Source organism: Pseudophryne corroboree, chromosome 7 (assembly GCF_028390025.1).
Source record: "Pseudophryne corroboree isolate aPseCor3 chromosome 7, aPseCor3.hap2, whole genome shotgun sequence".
NCBI lineage: Eukaryota > Metazoa > Chordata > Amphibia > Anura > Myobatrachidae > Pseudophryne > Pseudophryne corroboree.
Window position 1 is genome coordinate 439,386,445 of NC_086450.1, and position 19,802 is coordinate 439,406,246.

At 47.3% G+C, this 19,802-nt stretch overlaps 1 protein-coding gene across 2 annotated transcripts in view; it reads left to right on the top strand.

Annotated features, from left to right (window-relative positions):
- LOC134943839 (farnesyl pyrophosphate synthase-like) overlaps window positions 1-18,274 on the top strand; it is a 120,717-nt gene extending 102,443 nt beyond the window's left edge. Inside the window, exons 5-11 of one of the 2 annotated variants that reach the window (XM_063932444.1) lie at window positions 8,806-8,886; window positions 9,017-9,139; window positions 9,215-9,303; window positions 14,879-14,951; window positions 15,149-15,226; window positions 15,329-15,463; window positions 17,222-18,274. In XM_063932444.1, the coding sequence (XP_063788514.1) occupies window positions 8,806-8,886; window positions 9,017-9,139; window positions 9,215-9,303; window positions 14,879-14,951; window positions 15,149-15,226; window positions 15,329-15,463; window positions 17,222-17,422 (780 nt within the window). In that variant the 3' untranslated portion in view covers window positions 17,423-18,274. The remainder of the gene's footprint in view (window positions 1-8,805; window positions 8,887-9,016; window positions 9,140-9,214; window positions 9,304-14,878; window positions 14,952-15,148; window positions 15,227-15,328; window positions 15,464-17,221) is intronic. The other variant, XM_063932445.1, reaches the window with a different exon arrangement.
- The last annotated feature ends 1,528 nt before the right edge of the window (window positions 18,275-19,802 follow it).

Sequence of the window (19,802 nt, forward strand, 5' to 3'; positions counted from 1 at the left end):
AGGGGCATGGCTTCGTTGAAATGAGCATGGCTTCGCATAAAGGGGCATGACATTGCAGGAAAAGACTACCTTATACCCCAGTTTTGCAACCTGCACGCCCAGACGTTGGCAACCACAGGAAAGAAAAATAATCCTGATTCATGCCCCTTACATTATTTGTCATTTTTCCTCCTTATAGTAATGCCCAGTATACATTATGCCACATACTGCAATGGCCCTTAGACATTATGCCACACACAATAATGCACATGACACAATATGCACACACCATAATGCCCCCGACACATTATGCCACACACCGTAATGCCTGTGACACATTATGATAGGAATCGCAATGCCCGTTATACATTATGCTACACACTGCAATGCCCCTGATACATTATAGCACAGAAAATGTCTGTGACACATTATGACAAACACCACAATGACCCTGAGACATTATACCACATACCACAATGCCCGTGATATAGTATAGAACACACCATAATGCCTGACACATTATGACACACACCGCAATGTCCGTGATACATTATGCCACACACTGCAATTAGAGATGAGCGGGTTCGGTTTCTCTGAATCCGAACCCGCCAGAACTTCATGTTTTTTTTCACGGGTCCGAGCGACTCGGATCTTCCCGCCTTGCTCGGTTAACCCGAGCGCGCCCGAACGTCATCATGACGCTGTCGGATTCTCGCGAGGCTCGGATTCTATCGCGAGACTCGGATTCTATATAAGGAGCCGCGCGTCGCCGCCATTTTCACACGTGCATTGAGATTGATAGGGAGAGGACGTGGCTGGCGTCCTCTCCGTTTAGAATTAGAATAGATTAGAGAGACACTTGATTTACTAATTTTGGGGAGCATTAGGAGTACTCAGTAGTGTACAGTGCAGAGTATTGCTGATAGTGACCAGTGACCACCACTTTTATTTATAATCCGTTCTCTGCCTGAAAAAAGCGATACACAGCACACAGTGACTCAGTCACATACCATATCTGTGTGCACTGCTCAGGCTCAGGCCAGTGTGCTGCATCATCTATTATCTATATATAATATTATATATATCTGTCTGACTGCTCAGCTCACACAGCTTATAATTGTGGGGGAGACTGGGGAGCACTACTGCAGTGCCAGTTATAGGTTATAGCAGGAGCCAGGAGTACATAATATAATCCGTTCTCTGCCTGAAAAAAGCGATACACAGCACACAGTGACTCAGTCACATACCATATCTGTGTGCACTGCTCAGGCTCAGGCCAGTGTGCTGCATCATCTATTATCTATATATAATATTATATATATCTGTCTGACTGCTCAGCTCACACAGCTTATAATTGTGGGGGAGACTGGGGAGCACTACTGCAGTGCCAGTTATAGGTTATAGCAGGAGCCAGGAGTACATAATATATTATATAGTGAGTGACCACCAGACACACAGTGCAGTTTATTTAATATATCCGTTCTCTGCCTGAAAAAAGCGATACACACAGTGACTCAGTCAGTCACATACCATATCTGTGTGCACTGCTCAGGCTCAGGCCAGTGTGCTGCATCATCTATATATATTATATATCTGTCTGACTGCTCAGCTCACACAGCTTATAATTGTGGGGGAGACTGGGGAGCACTACTGCAGTGCCAGTTATAGGTTATAGCAGGAGCCAGGAGTACATAATATAATATTAAAATTAAACAGTGCACACTTTTGCTGCAGGAGTGCCACTGCCAGTGTGACTAGTGACCAGTGACCTGACCACCAGTATATAATATTAGTAGTATACTATCTCTTTATCAACCAGTCTATATTAGCAGCAGACACAGTACAGTGCGGTAGTTCACGGCTGTGGCTACCTCTGTGTCGGCACTCGGCAGCCCGTCCATAATTGTATATACCACCTAACCGTGGTTTTTTTTTCATTCTTTATACATACATACTAGTTACGAGTATACTATCTCTTTATCAACCAGTCTATATATTAGCAGCAGACACAGTACAGTGCGGTAGTTCACGGCTGTGGCTACCTCTGTGTCGGCACTCGGCAGCCCGTCCATAATTGTATATACCACCTAACCGTGGTTTTTTTTTCTTTCTTTATACATACATACTAGTTACGAGTATACTATCTCTTTATCAACCAGTCTATATATTAGCAGCAGACACAGTACAGTGCGGTAGTTCACGGCTGTGGCTACCTCTGTGTCGGCACTCGGCAGCCCGTCCATAATTGTATATACCACCTAACCGTGGTTTTTTTTTCTTTCTTTATACATACATACTAGTTACGAGTATACTATCTCTTTATCAACCAGTCTATATATTAGCAGCAGACACAGTACAGTGCGGTAGTTCACGGCTGTGGCTACCTCTGTGTCGGCACTCGGCAGCCCGTCCATAATTGTATATACCACCTAACCGTGGTTTTTTTTTCATTCTTTATACATACATACTAGTTACGAGTATACTATCTCTTTATCAACCAGTCTATATTAGCAGCAGACACAGTACAGTGCGGTAGTTCACGGCTGTGGCTACCTCTGTGTCGGCACTCGGCAGCCCGTCCATAATTGTATATACCACCTAACCGTGGTTTTTTTTTCTTTCTTTATACATACATACTAGTTACGAGTATACTATCTCTTTATCAACCAGTCTATATATTAGCAGCAGACACAGTACAGTGCGGTAGTTCACGGCTGTGGCTACCTCTGTGTCGGCACTCGGCAGCCCGTCCATAATTGTATATACCACCTAACCGTGTTTTTTTTTTCTTTCTTTATACATACATACTAGTTACGAGTATACTATCTCTTTATCAACCAGTCTATATATTAGCAGCAGACACAGTACAGTGCGGTAGTTCACGGCTGTGGCTACCTCTGTGTCGGCACTCGGCAGCCCGTCCATAATTGTATATACCACCTAACCGTGTTTTTTTTTTCTTTCTTTATACATACATACTAGTTACGAGTATACTATCTCTTTATCAACCAGTCTATATATTAGCAGCAGACACAGTACAGTGCGGTAGTTCACGGCTGTGGCTACCTCTGTGTCGGCACTCGGCAGCCCGTCCATAATTGTATACTAGTATCCAATCCATCCATCTCCATTGTTTACCTGAGGTGCCTTTTAGTTGTGCCTATTAAAATATGGAGAACAAAAATGTTGAGGTTCCAAAATTAGGGAAAGATCAAGATCCACTTCCACCTCGTGCTGAAGCTGCTGCCACTAGTCATGGCCGAGACGATGAAATGCCAGCAACGTCGTCTGCCAAGGCCGATGCCCAATGGCATAGTACAGAGCATGTCAAAACCAAAACACCAAATATCAGTAAAAAAAGGACTCCAAAACCTAAAATAAAATTGTCGGAGGAGAAGCGTAAACTTGCCAATATGCCATTTACCACACGGAGTGGCAAGGAACGGCTGAGGCCCTGGCCTATGTTCATGGCTAGTGGTTCAGCTTCACATGAGGATGGAAGCACTCAGCCTCTCGCTAGAAAACTGAAAAGACTCAAGCTGGCAAAAGCACCGCAAAGAACTGTGCGTTCTTTGAAATCCCAAATCCACAAGGAGAGTCCAATTGTGTCGGTTGCGATGCCTGACCTTCCCAACACTGGACGTGAAGAGCATGCGCCTTCCACCATTTGCACGCCCCCTGCAAGTGCTGGAAGGAGCACCCGCAGTCCAGTTCCTGATAGTCAGATTGAAGATGTCAGTGTTGAAGTACACCAGGATGAGGAGGATATGGGTGTTGCTGGCGCTGGGGAGGAAATTGACCAGGAGGATTCTGATGGTGAGGTGGTTTGTTTAAGTCAGGCACCCGGGGAGACACCTGTTGTCCGTGGGAGGAATATGGCCGTTGACATGCCAGGTGAAAATACCAAAAAAATCAGCTCTTCGGTGTGGAGGTATTTCACCAGAAATGCGGACAACAGGTGTCAAGCCGTGTGTTCCCTTTGTCAAGCTGTAATAAGTAGGGGTAAGGACGTTAACCACCTCGGAACATCCTCCCTTATACGTCACCTGCAGCGCATTCATAATAAGTCAGTGACAAGTTCAAAAACTTTGGGTGACAGCGGAAGCAGTCCACTGACCAGTAAATCCCTTCCTCTTGTAACCAAGCTCACGCAAACCACCCCACCAACTCCCTCAGTGTCAATTTCCTCCTTCCCCAGGAATGCCAATAGTCCTGCAGGCCATGTCACTGGCAATTCTGACGAGTCCTCTCCTGCCTGGGATTCCTCCGATGCATCCTTGCGTGTAACGCCTACTGCTGCTGGCGCTGCTGTTGTTGCCGCTGGGAGTCGATGGTCATCCCAGAGGGGAAGTCGTAAGCCCACTTGTACTACTTCCAGTAAGCAATTGACTGTTCAACAGTCCTTTGCGAGGAAGATGAAATATCACAGCAGTCATCCTACTGCAAAGCGGATAACTGAGTCCTTGACAACTATGTTGGTGTTAGACGTGCGTCCGGTATCCGCCGTTAGTTCACAGGGAACTAGACAATTTATTGAGGCAGTGTGCCCCCGTTACCAAATACCATCTAGGTTCCACTTCTCTAGGCAGGCGATACCGAGAATGTACACGGACGTCAGAAAAAGACTCACCAGTGTCCTAAAAAATGCAGTTGTACCCAATGTCCACTTAACCACGGACATGTGGACAAGTGGAGCAGGGCAGGGTCAGGACTATATGACTGTGACAGCCCACTGGGTAGATGTATGGACTCCCGCCGCAAGAACAGCAGCGGCGGCACCAGTAGCAGCATCTCGCAAACGCCAACTCTTTCCTAGGCAGGCTACGCTTTGTATCACCGCTTTCCAGAATACGCACACAGCTGAAAACCTCTTACGGCAACTGAGGAAGATCATCGCGGAATGGCTTACCCCAATTGGACTCTCCTGTGGATTTGTGGCATCGGACAACGCCAGCAATATTGTGTGTGCATTAAATATGGGCAAATTCCAGCACGTCCCATGTTTTGCACATACCTTGAATTTGGTGGTGCAGAATTTTTTAAAAAACGACAGGGGCGTGCAAGAGATGCTGTCGGTGGCCAGAAAAATTGCGGGACACTTTCGGCGTACAGGCACCACGTACAGAAGACTGGAGCACCACCAAAAACTACTGAACCTGCCCTGCCATCATCTGAAGCAAGAAGTGGTAACGAGGTGGAATTCAACCCTCTATATGCTTCAGAGGTTGGAGGAGCAGCAAAAGGCCATTCAAGCCTATACAATTGAGCACGATATAGTAGGTGGAATGCACCTGTCTCAAGTGCAGTGGAGAATGATTTCAACGTTGTGCAAGGTTCTGATGCCCTTTGAACTTGCCACACGTGAAGTCAGTTCAGACACTGCCAGCCTGAGTCAGGTCATTCCCCTCATCAGGCTTTTGCAGAAGAAGCTGGAGGCATTGAAGGAGGAGCTAAAAAGGAGCGATTCCGCTAGGCATGTGGGACTTGTGGATGCAGCCCTTAATTCGCTTAACAAGGATTCACGGGTGGTCAATCTGTTGAAATCAGAGCACTACATTTTGGCCACGGTGCTCGATCCTAGATTTAAAGCCTACCTTGGATCTCTCTTTCCGGCAGACACAGGTCTGCTGGGGTTGAAAGACCTGCTGGTGACAAAATTGTCAAGTCAAGCGGAACGCGACCTGTCAACATCTCCTCCTTCACATTCTCCCGCAACTGGGGGTGCGAGGAAAAGGCTCAGAATTCCGAGCCCACCCGCTGGCGGTGATGCAGGGCAGTCTGGAGCGACTGCTGATGCTGACATCTGGTCCGGACTGAAGGACCTGACAACGATTACGGACATGTCGTCTACTGTCACTGCATATGATTCTCTCAACATTGATAGAATGGTGGAGGATTATATGAGTGACCGCATCCAAGTAGGCACGTCACACAGTCCGTACTTATACTGGCAGGAAAAAGAGGCAATTTGGAGGCCCTTGCACAAACTGGCTTTATTCTACCTAAGTTGCCCTCCCACAAGTGTGTACTCCGAAAGAGTGTTTAGTGCCGCCGCTCACCTTGTCAGCAATCGGCGTACGAGGTTACATCCAGAAAATGTGGAGAAGATGATGTTCATTAAAATGAATTATAATCAATTCCTCCGCGGAGACATTGACCAGCAGCAATTGCCTCCACAAAGTACACAGGGAGCTGAGATGGTGGATTCCAGTGGGGACGAATTGATAATCTGTGAGGAGGGGGATGTACACGGTGATATATCGGAGGGTGAAGATGAGGTGGACATCTTGCCTCTGTAGAGCCAGTTTGTGCAAGGAGAGATTAATTGCTTCTTTTTTGGGGGGGGTCCAAACCAACCCGTCATATCAGTCACAGTCGTGTGGCAGACCCTGTCACTGAAATGATGGGTTGGTTAAAGTGTGCATGTCCTGTTTTGTTTATACAACATAAGGGTGGGTGGGAGGGCCCAAGGACAATTCCATCTTGCACCTCTTTTTTCTTTTCTTTTTCTTTGCATCATGTGCTGATTGGGGAGGGTTTTTTGGAAGGGACATCCTGCGTGACACTGCAGTGCCACTCCTAGATGGGCCCGGTGTTTGTGTCGGCCACTAGGGTCGCTAATCTTACTCACACAGTCAGCTACCTCATTGCGCCTCTTTTTTTCTTTGCGTCATGTGCTGTTTGGGGAGGGTTTTTTGGAAGGGACATCCTGCGTGACACTGCAGTGCCACTCCTAGATGGGCCCGGTGTTTGTGTCGGCCACTAGGGTCGCTAATCTTACTCACACAGCTACCTCATTGCGCCTCTTTTTTTCTTTGCGTCATGTGCTGTTTGGGGAGGGTTTTTTGGAAGGGACATCCTGCGTGACACTGCAGTGCCACTCCTAGATGGGCCCGGTGTTTGTGTCGGCCACTAGGGTCGCTAATCTTACTCACACAGCTACCTCATTGCGCCTCTTTTTTTCTTTGCGTCATGTGCTGTTTGGGGAGGGTTTTTTGGAAGGGACATCCTGCGTGACACTGCAGTGCCACTCCTAGATGGGCCCGGTGTTTGTGTCGGCCACTAGGGTCGCTTATCTTACTCACACAGCGACCTCGGTGCAAATTTTAGGACTAAAAATAATATTGTGAGGTGTGAGGTATTCAGAATAGACTGAAAATGAGTGTAAATTATGGTTTTTGAGGTTAATAATACTTTGGGATCAAAATGACCCCCAAATTCTATGATTTAAGCTGTTTTTTAGTGTTTTTGGAAAAAAACACCCGAATCCAAAACACACCCGAATCCGACAAAAAAAATTCGGTGAGGTTTTGCCAAAACGCGTTCGAACCCAAAACACGGCCGCGGAACCGAACCCAAAACCAAAACACAAAACCCGAAAAATTTCAGGCGCTCATCTCTAACTGCAATGACCCTGAGACATTATACCACATACCACAATGCCCGTGATATAGTATGCCACACACCATAATGCCTGTGACACATTATGACACACACCGCAATGTCTGTGATATATTATGCCACACACCGTAATGCCCATTACACATTAAGTCTTACAGTAAGGCTTCTAATTACTTTTAAATTACCTGCTCGTTGCCAGGGGTTTCATGCTCTTGGTTCCATGCACGGTGCCACGGGTTTTCATGCTCAGGGTGTCATGCTCGTTGCCAGGGGTTTCATGCAGTGGGTGTCATGCTCGTTGCCAGGGGTTTCATGCACTGGGTGTCATGCTCGTTGCTAGGGGTTAGTGCTTGTTGCTAGGGCTGTGCTCCCAGTGCCACATATGCCCCCAGTGCCAGATATTCCCCCACAGTGCCAGGTACGCACATGCCCTCAGTGCCAAATATAGCCCCCCCCAATGTGCCAGGTACACATATACCTCTCCAGTGCCACATATGCCCCCAGTGCCAGATATTCCCGCACAGTGCCAGGTACTCACATGCCCCCAGTGCCAAATATAGCCCCCCCATGTGCCAGGTACACATATACCCCCCCAGTGCCACATATGCCCCCAGTGCCAGATATTCCCCCACAGTGCCAGGTACTCACATACCCCCAGTGCCAAATATAGCCCCCCCTCCCCCATGTGCCAGGTACACATATACACCCCCAGTGCCACATATGCCCCCTCAGTGCCACATATGCCCCCAGAAGTGCTCCCCCTCCCCCTGTGCCGAATTTCCCCCACGTTCCCTTGCTGTTTTGTGATGGAGGGACACGGAGGGCACAGCGCGCGCCTCTCCTGTGTCCCTCCTGGGTCTCCGCCGGGTCTGTTAAAGGAAGTGCCAGTTCGTGAGCCAATCAGAGCTCATGAACGGCACTTCCTTTATTAGACCCGCCAGAGACCCAGGAGGGACACAGGAGAGGCACGCGCTGTGCCCTCCGTGTCCCTCCAACACAGCAGCGGAGGGAAGGAGGGAGAGGAGACAGCAGATTGACATGCGGACGCTCATCCGCATGTCAATCTGAGCTAAATCAGTGGCGGCGCCCCCGCAGCCCTGTGCCCCCAAGCCACCGCGAGGGCTGCTGGGGCAGTAGTTACGCCACTGGCTCATCTCTAGATTGTACCAGTTCCAGTTTAGGTTTATGTGTGCATGTGTTTGTACTTTATCTACTCTAGCCAATTCTCTTGTGATCACCTGATATTTGTATGCCCTTACTATCCTGAACTTAAGACATGGTGGCATCTCAGTACCGGTGAGAGCGTCTCTATGGGAAAAGGACAGCTTATATAGGTGGGTTACCTCTGTAGTGTGGTTCTAGGGGTCTTATGATTATATTCAGATGTATAATAACAATCATATAACTGGTTCCTCCCTTCCCTAGCTGTCGCAATCCTTCCTAGTGGCTGATGACATTATGGATAAATCTGAGACCCGTCGTGGGAAGACTTGCTGGTACAAGAAGGTAATATTGCAGCAACCTGGCACTAGGCAGCAGTTTTCTGGGATTACAGGGTGGTATGGGGTAGAGCATTAGGAGGTACAGGTCAGAGCTGGTTGGTGCAGGTGCTGAGTGAGAACTGTCCCTGACACAGGAGGGCATTGGCCTTGATGCTATCAATGACTCATTCCTGCTTGAATCATGTGCATATCGACTCCTGAGGAAGCACTGCCGCAGACAGCCCTATTACCTGAACCTGCTGGAACTGTTTCTGGAGGTGAGAAATGTACAGATATCCTGTACACCCAGATACAAAGTGTTATTCCTTATACCCATCTCTTCTGTGTCACAGATCTCCTACCAGACCGAGCTGGGGCAGACACTAGATCTAATCTTCTCTAAGCCAGGGAAGATGGATCTAGCCCAGTACACAGAGACCAGGTGAGTCCCTTACATCTCAGGCACTAGATCTAATCACCACTCAGCCAGGGAAGGTGGATCTAGCCCAGTACATAGAGACCTGGTGAGTCCCTTACATCTCAAACACTAGATTTAATCACCGCTCAGCCAGGGAAGGTAGATCTATCCCAGTACATGGAGGCCAGGTGAGTTCTCTGCGTCTCAGACAATAGATCTAATCACTGCTCAGCCAGGGAAGGTAGATCTAGCCCAGTACACAGAGACCAGGTGAGTTCCCTGCATCTCAGACAATAGATCTAATCACCGCTCAGCCAGGGAAGGTGGATCTAGTCGAGTACATGGAGACCAGGTGAGTTCCCTGCATCTCAGACAATAGATCTAATCACTGCTCAGCCAGGGAAGGTGGCTCTAGCCCAGTACACAGAGACCAGGTGAGTTCCCTGTGTCTCTGGCCAATGGCACATTCCACATTTATTAGCAAGCTGCTCAATCAGATTGTGATGTCACTCAGGTGCTAAAAAAGAGGGATAATTAAGGGTAAGAGAAAAAACATTTTGCTATCCCTAATGCACACTACATAAATATCAGATAATACAGAGATCTTAGTTGCGTATAACTGCAGATATAGGGTTTAGCCCCCAGGCCGAACGGCAAGGCGTCTCTGTCACTGGGGGTCCCTAATACTGGGTGTGGGTCCAGGGATGCGGGACCCCATCATGTCGGCACAGGTCGGCTACCGCAGGGCAGCACACAGGTGAAAATTAGTAAGGGTTAATGAGAAGCACATAAGTCCTATGTAAGTGAGGTGTGATTAAAATAATACAAAAATATATACAATGTGATAGGGAAAAACATAAGTGTTAATAAAGTGTTAGGGTGTGCCAACCTAAGGCAGCCCAGCCACACCAACACAGGGAAAATCGAACCCCAGACCCACCCCATAAATAATATTAAATATGTCTGGGTCTAATAGCCCAGTATAAGGCCACATGATAATGTCTCCTACAGCATCTGAGAGCCAGCTACCTGGAGACACCGCTGGCTTCTCCAATGGCACTCTGGAGTCAGCAATCCCTCCTGATGCTGACCCATCCATGCCTCTCTGAAATACAATGTACATTTATTGGCAAGCTGCTCAATCAAATTGTGATGTCACTCAGGTGCTAAAAGGGAGAGGTAATTCTGTGTAAGAAAAAACATTTTGCTATCCCTAATGCACACTGGGTGAGAAATGACACTACATAATAATCAGATAATATAGAGATCTTAGTTGCGTATATCTGCAGATATAGGCTTAAGCCCCCAGGCCGAACGGCAAGGCGTCTCTGTCACTGGGGGTCCCTAATACTAGGGCCAGTATTTACTAAAAGTCCGAGTTTGGCCGATTTGTGTTTTTTTTTCTAAGTCCCAATCCGGGAATTCACTAAGCACCAATCTCGGCAGTGTTTGGACTATTCGTAATGGTTTGAATGACAACGTTCACAAATACGAATGAATAGACCATCGGTCAAACGCGGCTGTTATTTCATAGAATACGGGCATTCACTATTCATTCGTATTTGGGTGTTAGTTTCTGAGTGCTCAAGTGCGGGTCTGTTTTTTTTCGATTCATTAAAAAAAACAGCAATAAAATAGACCTGCTTTTTCCAGTCGAGTTTGGATAACCATGCACGGATCAGTGAGATCTGTGCATGGTTATCTATGGGAAAGGGTCTGTTTAGTGTAAAAACGGGGAAAAAAATTGCGTGGGGTCCCCCCTCCTAAGCATAACCAGCCTCGGGCTCTTTGAGCCGGTCCTGGTTGAAAAAATATGGGGGAAAAAATGACAGGGGTTCCCCCATATTTAATCAACCAGCACCAGGCTCTGCGCCTGGTCCTGGTTCCAAAAATACGGGGGACAAAAAGCGTAGGGGTCCCTCGTATTTCTGAAACCAGCACCGGGCTCCACTAGCTGGGGAGATAATGCCACAGCCGGGGGACACTTTGATTTTGGTCCCTGCGGCCGTGCCATTAAAACCCCAACTAGTCACCCCTGGCCGGGGTACCCTGGAGGAGTGGGGACCCCTTCAATCAAGGGGTCCCCCCCCTCCAGCCACCCAAGGGCCAGGGGTGAAGCCCAAGGCTGTCCCCCCTATCCAAGGGCGGCGGATGGGGGGCTGATAGCCAAGTGTGAAGTTGTGAATATTGTTTTTAGTAGCAGTACTACAAGTCCCAGCAAGCCTCCCCCGCAAGCTGGTACTTGGAGAACCACAAGTACCAGCATGCAGTGGAAAACCGGGCCCGCTGGTACCTGTAGTACTACTACTAAAAAAATACCCCAATAAAAACAGGACACACACACCGTGACAGTACAACTTTATTACATACATGCACACCAACATACACACATACTTACCTATGTTCCCACGAAGCTCGGTCCTCTTCTCCATGTAGAATCCTAGGGGTACCTGTGAAAAAAATTATACTCACATAATCCAGTGAAGAATCCGGCCTTTGAATAATCCACGTACTTGGCAAAAAAAAAAAAGACGTGGCGCTCCCTGATTGGCTAAAGGGACCCTCTTTGACAGGAGTCAGGGGGGGTCCTGGCTGTCGGGGAAAGGGGTCCCATGTGTAAACATGGGACCCCTTTCAGTGCGTGGTCGGGTTTGCTTTTTTTTTTTTTGGCCAAGCAGAGCCGGCCCTAACCAATATGATGCCCTAGGCAAGATTTTGGCTGGTGTCCCCTAGCACCACCGCTGGTTCCGTCTCTGACCTTGCACCTCTTTCCCAGCACCATCACCCCTCACCCATAGCAGTCCTTATTTTGGTGTTTGTACCCCCTATATTTTAAATAGGAACAGTTCGCACATTTGGCGCACAGCCCAAAAAGGGGTGTGTTTTTGCTGGCAAGGGGCATGGCCACACAATAACCCCAATTCCAATTACGCCACACAGTACTGCAACTTTATTTACATTTGATCATGCGAGAGTGTCCATAATTCATATTACATCCCACAGTAGTATCACTTTACCTTATAAACGTTACTCCCCACAGTAGAGCCCCTTATTCACATTACATCACACTAAATTGCTCCTTATTCACATTACACCACACCCTATTGCTCTTTATTTACATTAGACGACACAGTAGTGACCTTTCTATATGCAACGCCACATAGTAGAGCACCTTATACACATAATGTCACACATTAGTAATGCATTTATACACATTCCACACAGTAATGTCCCTTACACATATGAGACACATTAATGTCCTTATAAACATAATGCACCTTACACATTATGACAACCTTTATTAATGCCCTTTTACACATAATGTCCCTTACACATATGCCGCACATTATTAATGCCCTTGTACACATAATGACACACATAGTGCCCCTTACACATATGTTGCACATTATTAATGCATTTTTACATGACACACATAATGCTCCTTACACATATTCCGAACACTACTGCACAACCAACCCACTCACATGCACACAGCACTCACACTGCCACTAACACTGTGACCTCTGCCTCTGCTTGGATACAGATGTGTCCTCATAAATCTTGCCATAATACTAATGTCGGACACACCTTTTTTTTAAATGAAAATGCATCTTATTTGCATTGCTATGTGGCTAGGATGCACAAGCCACTTCTGCTGATTAAACTGATATGCAGCATGCCTATATACTGTGTGAGACTGTGGCTGTGTCTGCATATGAAATGCTACACACAGAATATAGGCATGCCACATATCATTTTAATCAGCAGAAGCTGCTGATGCCCCTAGGCAATTGCCTAGTTTGCCTATGCCTATGGCCGGCTCTGTTGCCAAGTACGTGGATTATTCAAAGGCCGGATTCTTCACTGGATTATGTGAGTATAATTTTTTTCACAGGTACCCCTAGGATTCTACATGGAGAAGAGGACCGAGCCTCGTGGGAAGTAGGAACATAGGTAAGTATGTGTGTATGTTGGTGTGCATGTATGTAATAAAGTTGTACTGTCACGGTGTGTGTGTCCTGTTTTTATTGGGGTATTTTTTTAGTAGTAGTACTACAGGTACCAGCGGGCCCGGTTTTCCACCGCATGCTGGCACTTGTGGTTCTCCAAGTACCAGCTTGCGGGGGAGGCTTGCTGGGACTTGTAGTACTGCTACTAAAAACAATATTCACAATTACACACTTGGCTATCAGCCCCCCATCCGCCGCCCTTGGATGGGGGGGACAGCCTCGGGCTTCACCCCTGGCCCTTGGGTGGCTGGAGGGGGGGGGACCCCTTGATTGAAGGGGTCCCCACTCCTCCAGGGTACCCCGGCCAGGGGTGACTAGTTGGGGTTTTAATGGCACGGCCACAGGGACCAATATCAAAGTGTCCCCCGGCTGTGGCATTATCTCGCCAGCTAGTGGAGCCCGGTGCTGGTTTCAGAAATACGGGGGACCCCTATGCTTTTTGTCCCCCGTATTTTTGGAACCAGGACCAGGCGCAGAGCCCGGTGCTGGTTGATTAAATATGGGGAACCCCTATCATTTTCCCCCCCATATTTTTTCAACCAGGGCCGGCTCAAAGAGCCCGAGGCTGGTTGTGCTTAGGAGGGGGGACCCCACGCAATTTTTAACAGATTTTTAAAGACTTTAGTCAACTTTTTAAGGTACACAATGAAGCCCTGCACGGATCTCACAGATCCGGCCGGGATTCCTTGTGTTTTTTCAGGCAGTGTTTTACTCATCACTCCCGTAAAACACTGCCTGATATTACGAATCACATCGACATCGGAAAAAACGGTTGTGCAAAACTCGGCAGCTTAGTAAATGATCTATTCAGGATTCAAAAAGTTGCAGTAAAATGGACCCGATACCATTCGAGTTCAAACACCCTTCAAAACGGCCAAAACACGAATATTAGTAAATATTGCCCTAGGTGTGGGTCCGGGGTCCGGGACCCCATCATGTCGGCACAGGCCGGCTACCCCAGGGCAGAACACAGGTGAAAATTAGTAAGGGTTAGTAAGAAGCACATAAGTGCGCAACTACATCACAGGCAAGGGCGCGCCGGCCTATAAATTGGGCGTGTGTGAGAATAAGGCAAAATTAGTGTGGCTCCATCTGTACCTTTTCTTGTTAACCTTGGGTATATTGTCCATTCTCGCATTAGATGCCCTACATACAGTAGGTGTCACTTGCTTATTATGGAGGAATCCTATTCCTTGCAAAGGGGGAAACTAGCTATTGCAGCGATGTGTAAATGCCGGCAACGGAACCCAAACTCACCCCCCTCATGGCCCCTTTTAGTGCTGAACTTTACTTTTTTTTATCTCAGCCCTGTGTGGATGGAACAGTTTTGTGCAAGTCCGATCTGCCACGTATATTGGGACGAGAACATCACCCACAGTTGCAGCGACTAAGTCCTGGGCTGAGCAGAAACTGCTGGCACTGAGCATGTGCAGCAGCTCCATTCCACCCTTAATACTGCATGTAGTGCCTGCTGGAGAGGCTGTGGGGAAGGGAGGTTTTTGGGCAACTGGACGCCCCTCTGCGTTTGCCTATGAATTCAACAATAATGCATGTTTGGTATGAACTAATGCCTGGCCCTCTGTCTGCAGGTATAAATCCGTTGCAAAATACAAGACGGCTTTCTCTTGCTTCTACCTGCCCATAGCTGCTGCCATGTTTATGGTGAGTTCTGTGCAGCAGAGCTGATAATCTATTAGTTTCTTTGCAACCTTGTAAGAGAATGAAGAGCTGGCAGCTGTGTATACCCCACCATATTAAAATTCTGGAGACAGGAACTGCATGTTACAGTGACCTACACAACAAGCGAAATAACCCCTTCTCATGCCACCTGAGTAACCCATCCGTGTACCCCTTTGTAGGCTGAAATAGACCAGGAAGAAGATCACAGAAATGCCAAAACAATCCTGCTGGAAATGGGGGAGTTATACCAGGTGCAGGTGAGAAAGGAGATAATACAGGTGAGGTGATATTGGGAAAGTCAGACTTTATCATACAGTGTAAATTATGTTCTGTGCCCCCATATCCCAATTTACTGCTAGAATGACTACCAGGACTGTTATGGAGACCCCAGCATCATAGGGAAGATTGGAACTGACATCCAGGAAAAGAAGTGTACATGGCTGGTGGTAGAGGCACTAAAGAGGGTGACCCCTGAGCAAAGGAAAATCCTGGAGGTAAGTGTAATAGTGGGACAGTTGGCCTCCAGATATACCTTCCCAGAGAGCTTCTCCTCCTGCACTTACACCTTCCCCGATAGGGCCTCTTGCTACTGTGCTTACACCTTCCTCAACTGCTCCATCTCTTGCAATTACTCCTTCCCTGACAGCTCCATCTCTTGCATTTACACCTTCCCTGATACCTCCATCTCCTGCACTTACACCTTCCCTGAATGCTACTCCTCCTGTACTTACACATTCCTCAACAGCTCCTCCTCTTGTGCTTACACCTTCACTGGCAGCTCCTTCTCCTGTAGTTACACTATCCCAGACAGCTACTATGCTTACTCTTTCCCTGACAGGGCCTTTATCTCCTGTGCATACACCTTCCCTGACAGCTCCTCCCCCCTGATACTTACATTTCCCCAATAGGACCTCCTCCTCATGCATTACACCTTCCCTCACAGCTTCTCTTCCTGCACTTATACCTTTACTAACAGTTCCTCCTCCTGTGCTTACACCTGTCCCAACTGCTACTCCTCTGGTGCATACACTTCCCATACAGCTCCACTTACACCATCCCTGACAGATCCTCCTTCTGTACTTACACCTTACCGACAGCTCTTAATCTTACACCTTCCCTGACATTTCCCCCTCCTACAGGTACACCTTTCCCTTTAGCTCCTCCTCTTGCACTTATTCATTGCCAACAGCTGCTTCCCCTGCAGTTACACCTTTTCCAACAGCTCCATGCTACTGAGCTTTCACCTTCCTTGACAGTGTCTCCTCCTGCAGTTACACCTTCCTCGTTAGCTCCTCCTTCTTCTGTGGTTTCACCTTCCCTGCCAGCTCCTCCTCCTCCTGAGGTTACACCTTCCCTGATGGCTCCTCCTCCTCCTGCAGTTACACCTTTCCCATTAGCTCCTCCTCCTCTGCTTACTTCTTCCCTGACAGCTCCTCCTCCTGCTGTTACACCTTCCCCATTAGCTTTTCCTCCTGTGCGTACACCTTCCTCCGACAGCCCCTCCTCCAGCTGTTACACCTTCCCCATTAGCTCCTCTTCCTGCACTAACCCCTTCCCCTATAACTTATTTTCCACCTGCGTTTACACCATTGCCATTTTCTTCTCCTCCTGCACTTTCACTTTCCCTGACAGCTTCTCCTCCAGTTACACCTTCCCTGACAGCTCCTCCACCTGTGGTTGAACCTTCCCCATTAGCTTCTCCTGCACTTACACCTTACCCAGTTGCTCCCCTTGGCAGTTACCCCTCCCCCTCACAGCTCCTGCTGCTGAGCAACCACTTTCCTTGACAACTCCTCCTCCTGATGTTATTCCTTCCTTGACAGCTATTCTTTCTGCGGTTACACCTTTTCTTACAGCTCCTTCTCCTACACTTACACCTTCCCTGACAGCTCATTCTCCTGCTGATACACCTTCCTGACAACTCCTCCTCCTGCATTTATACCTTTCCCCGATAGCTCCTCATCCTTCTGTGGTTACACCTTCCCCAACAGATCCTCATTCTGTGATTACATCTTTCCTGATAGCTCTTCCTCCTACATTTGAACGTACCCTGGCAGTCCACCTGTGGTTACACCTTCCCTGAAAGCTCGTCATCCTCCTGCAGTTACATGTTCTTTAAGAATCACTGGTTATACATATCCTAGAGGCACCTGCTTTGTCTACGCCATTGGTTTTCACATGTCCTTGTGGTATGCCTCAGCTGGGGTGCACACTATCTCTGGTATTAACCATTGCGTTGTTTTGACACACAGGAGAACTATGGCCATGATGATGTGGACAAGGTGCAGAAGGTAAAGCAGCTGTATGAGGATCTAGGTATGTCTGCTGTGTACAGACAATATGAGGAGGAGAGTTACCAGAGACTGCAGATTCTCATCTCCCAGCATGCAAATGGGCTGCCAAAGGAGATCTTCCTGGGCCTGGCACGCAAGATTTACAAGAGACAGAAATAAGTGTTTGCTAACTGGATACGCGGGCCTGAAGTTGATTCCCGGCACACAGGATGTAGCTCCGTGTTCTGATCCTTCTCCCTTGCTGTACAAATTCAAGTACAAGAACAGAGCCTGCCCTCTCTCCATACATACAATGTTACCAGGGCTCCCCTTACTGCCTAGTAGTAGTATTAGATGTTCTCAGTGCCACCTACAGATTGTCTCTTATTACTTTATTACTTTGCCCGAATTTGTGATAATATGATGGTACCCCTTACGTGCTGTCTGAGAATCTCTGCACCGGGGAGCTTCTAGTCCTTCATTCTGGGGGCATTAATGAGCCAGAATAAAATAATTGCATTTAAAATTGAATGCAGGCTGAGCATTCCTGTAATCTATAGTATATAAATGGTCGCCTATTATCTGTTTGAGACTCTTCTGCAAACTTTCTTTGAACACATTATGCTAATTTATATCCTGGTTCACAGCTGCTTACTCAAATAGAGACTTCCTTCTGTATGCTTATCCGAATGTCGTTATCCAACTACTAACTCATGCTGCTAATGGATTCACGTGATACATGAGAAAAAGAACTTGTCCCACTTCAAAATCAGTATTCTGTAAATGTTTATTCTTTTTGTTTTTATTTGAGTATTTTTTTATTGGTTTTCATAATAAACGATGTTACATCAGAAAGGAGCAATATCACAGGACATACTGTAAAAAAGGATCAGGTACCCAACACTTGTAGAGAAATGATCAACCAACCAATACACAGACATAATCTCAAATATGCAGAAGTCAGAGCAACAAATATAATGATGTAACACAAAATAAAAAGAAACAAAATACATACAGAAAAGAAATAAATTCATACCCCTTTCACACTGCCAATGCCGGATCCCACCCGGGAATTGGAAACGGGGTCCTTCCCGGGAGGGATCCGGCATTGGCAGCTGCTGCGGGCTTCCCCGACCCGGTAATATGCCGTGCGGGTTGCCATAGCAGCAGGGGGTGGAGCCAGTGGCAGGGGGCAGAGGTGGAGGCGGCGCTGGGAGATGAGATCATCTCCGCGCCGCCTGTCCCTGTTGTAGTATATGGGTCCCGGGACACATTGACCCGGGAGCCCGTTTACGCAGCCACTGACCCGGTATTGAACCTGGGTATAACACTGCCTTATTCCCGGGTTGAATTGCCAGGTCAGGCGACCCGCGATTTCGGCTATGCCTTTTTCACACCGCGTGTGACACGGCAATATGCCCGGTTGATACCGGGTTATTTGTGCGGTGTGAAAGGGGTATCACAGATCTCTAGTCATAAATAAATGTAATAATCCAAAGGGAGAGATGTCTCAGACACCTCACAAAATAAAATGTAGTATGGAGCTAATACCTCTATCACCTATGTTGTCTCCCCCTCTCTTATCAATACAGGGAACTGTTCCCATCCTCTAGCCTCCCTATATGTAACTTACCCAATGTTTCCCCTCTAATAAGCTATATACTCTAGCTTCCTCTCTCCCTGCCTTTTCTTTTTCTCTTTTACTTTTACTCTTCACAGGATTACTCTCTGTTTTGGTATAAAGTTTATACTATATCTGCAAAATAAAACGAGACTGGTCATGTACACGCTTAGAATTAAGCAGGGAACATATTACTAATACCTGTTGGTCTATAATTTCATGGAATTGTCTTTATATTTATAACTTGGTATGTGAAATGTTTGTTTTCATGTTCTATTTCCCTAACCTGCACAATTTTGTTCTTGTTAAAATTGTGATTACTGACCACTCTCAATAAAAACTCTAGCTTTAAAAAATAAAATAAAATGTAGTATGGAATGCAGGAGCATACATTCCAAGTGTCCAGATTCCAGGGGAACAATTCCGCTATTTGGACACTATCCTGCTGTCCCACCCGCAGCACGTAGTGTACCACAATGTCTGACAGGTGTATGTGTGAGATTGGAGTTGGGGTTGCCTTTGATCACCCACTGCTCTGCTCTGCAATGGCAGCGAGTGACCCCTTGATAGATGCCGTGGGCATTCACACAGTATCTATTCAACGCAGGGAGGTGAGCCAGGGGCTGCCCAGCTGCTCTGGTAGCGCTGGGCATGCCCCCAAAATGCTAAAAACAGTGTTGTGCAATGAGGTCACGCCCAGATAGCAGAGGCCATGCCCAGTTCCATCTGAGGCGACGGTCCCGATCTAACAGATTTAAAAAAGAGGTATGCAGGAGCATTGTCCAATACCAACGTAGTATGGATAATAACAATGTGGGGTGATAAGAGCACATACAGAGGGTAATACCTCAATCAGAGTGCCGGGGAGAAGCGTATAGAGGAAAGCCACTTGGATCAACCAGGCTTGAAAGTCATGACCCATGGGAGCAATCCATAACC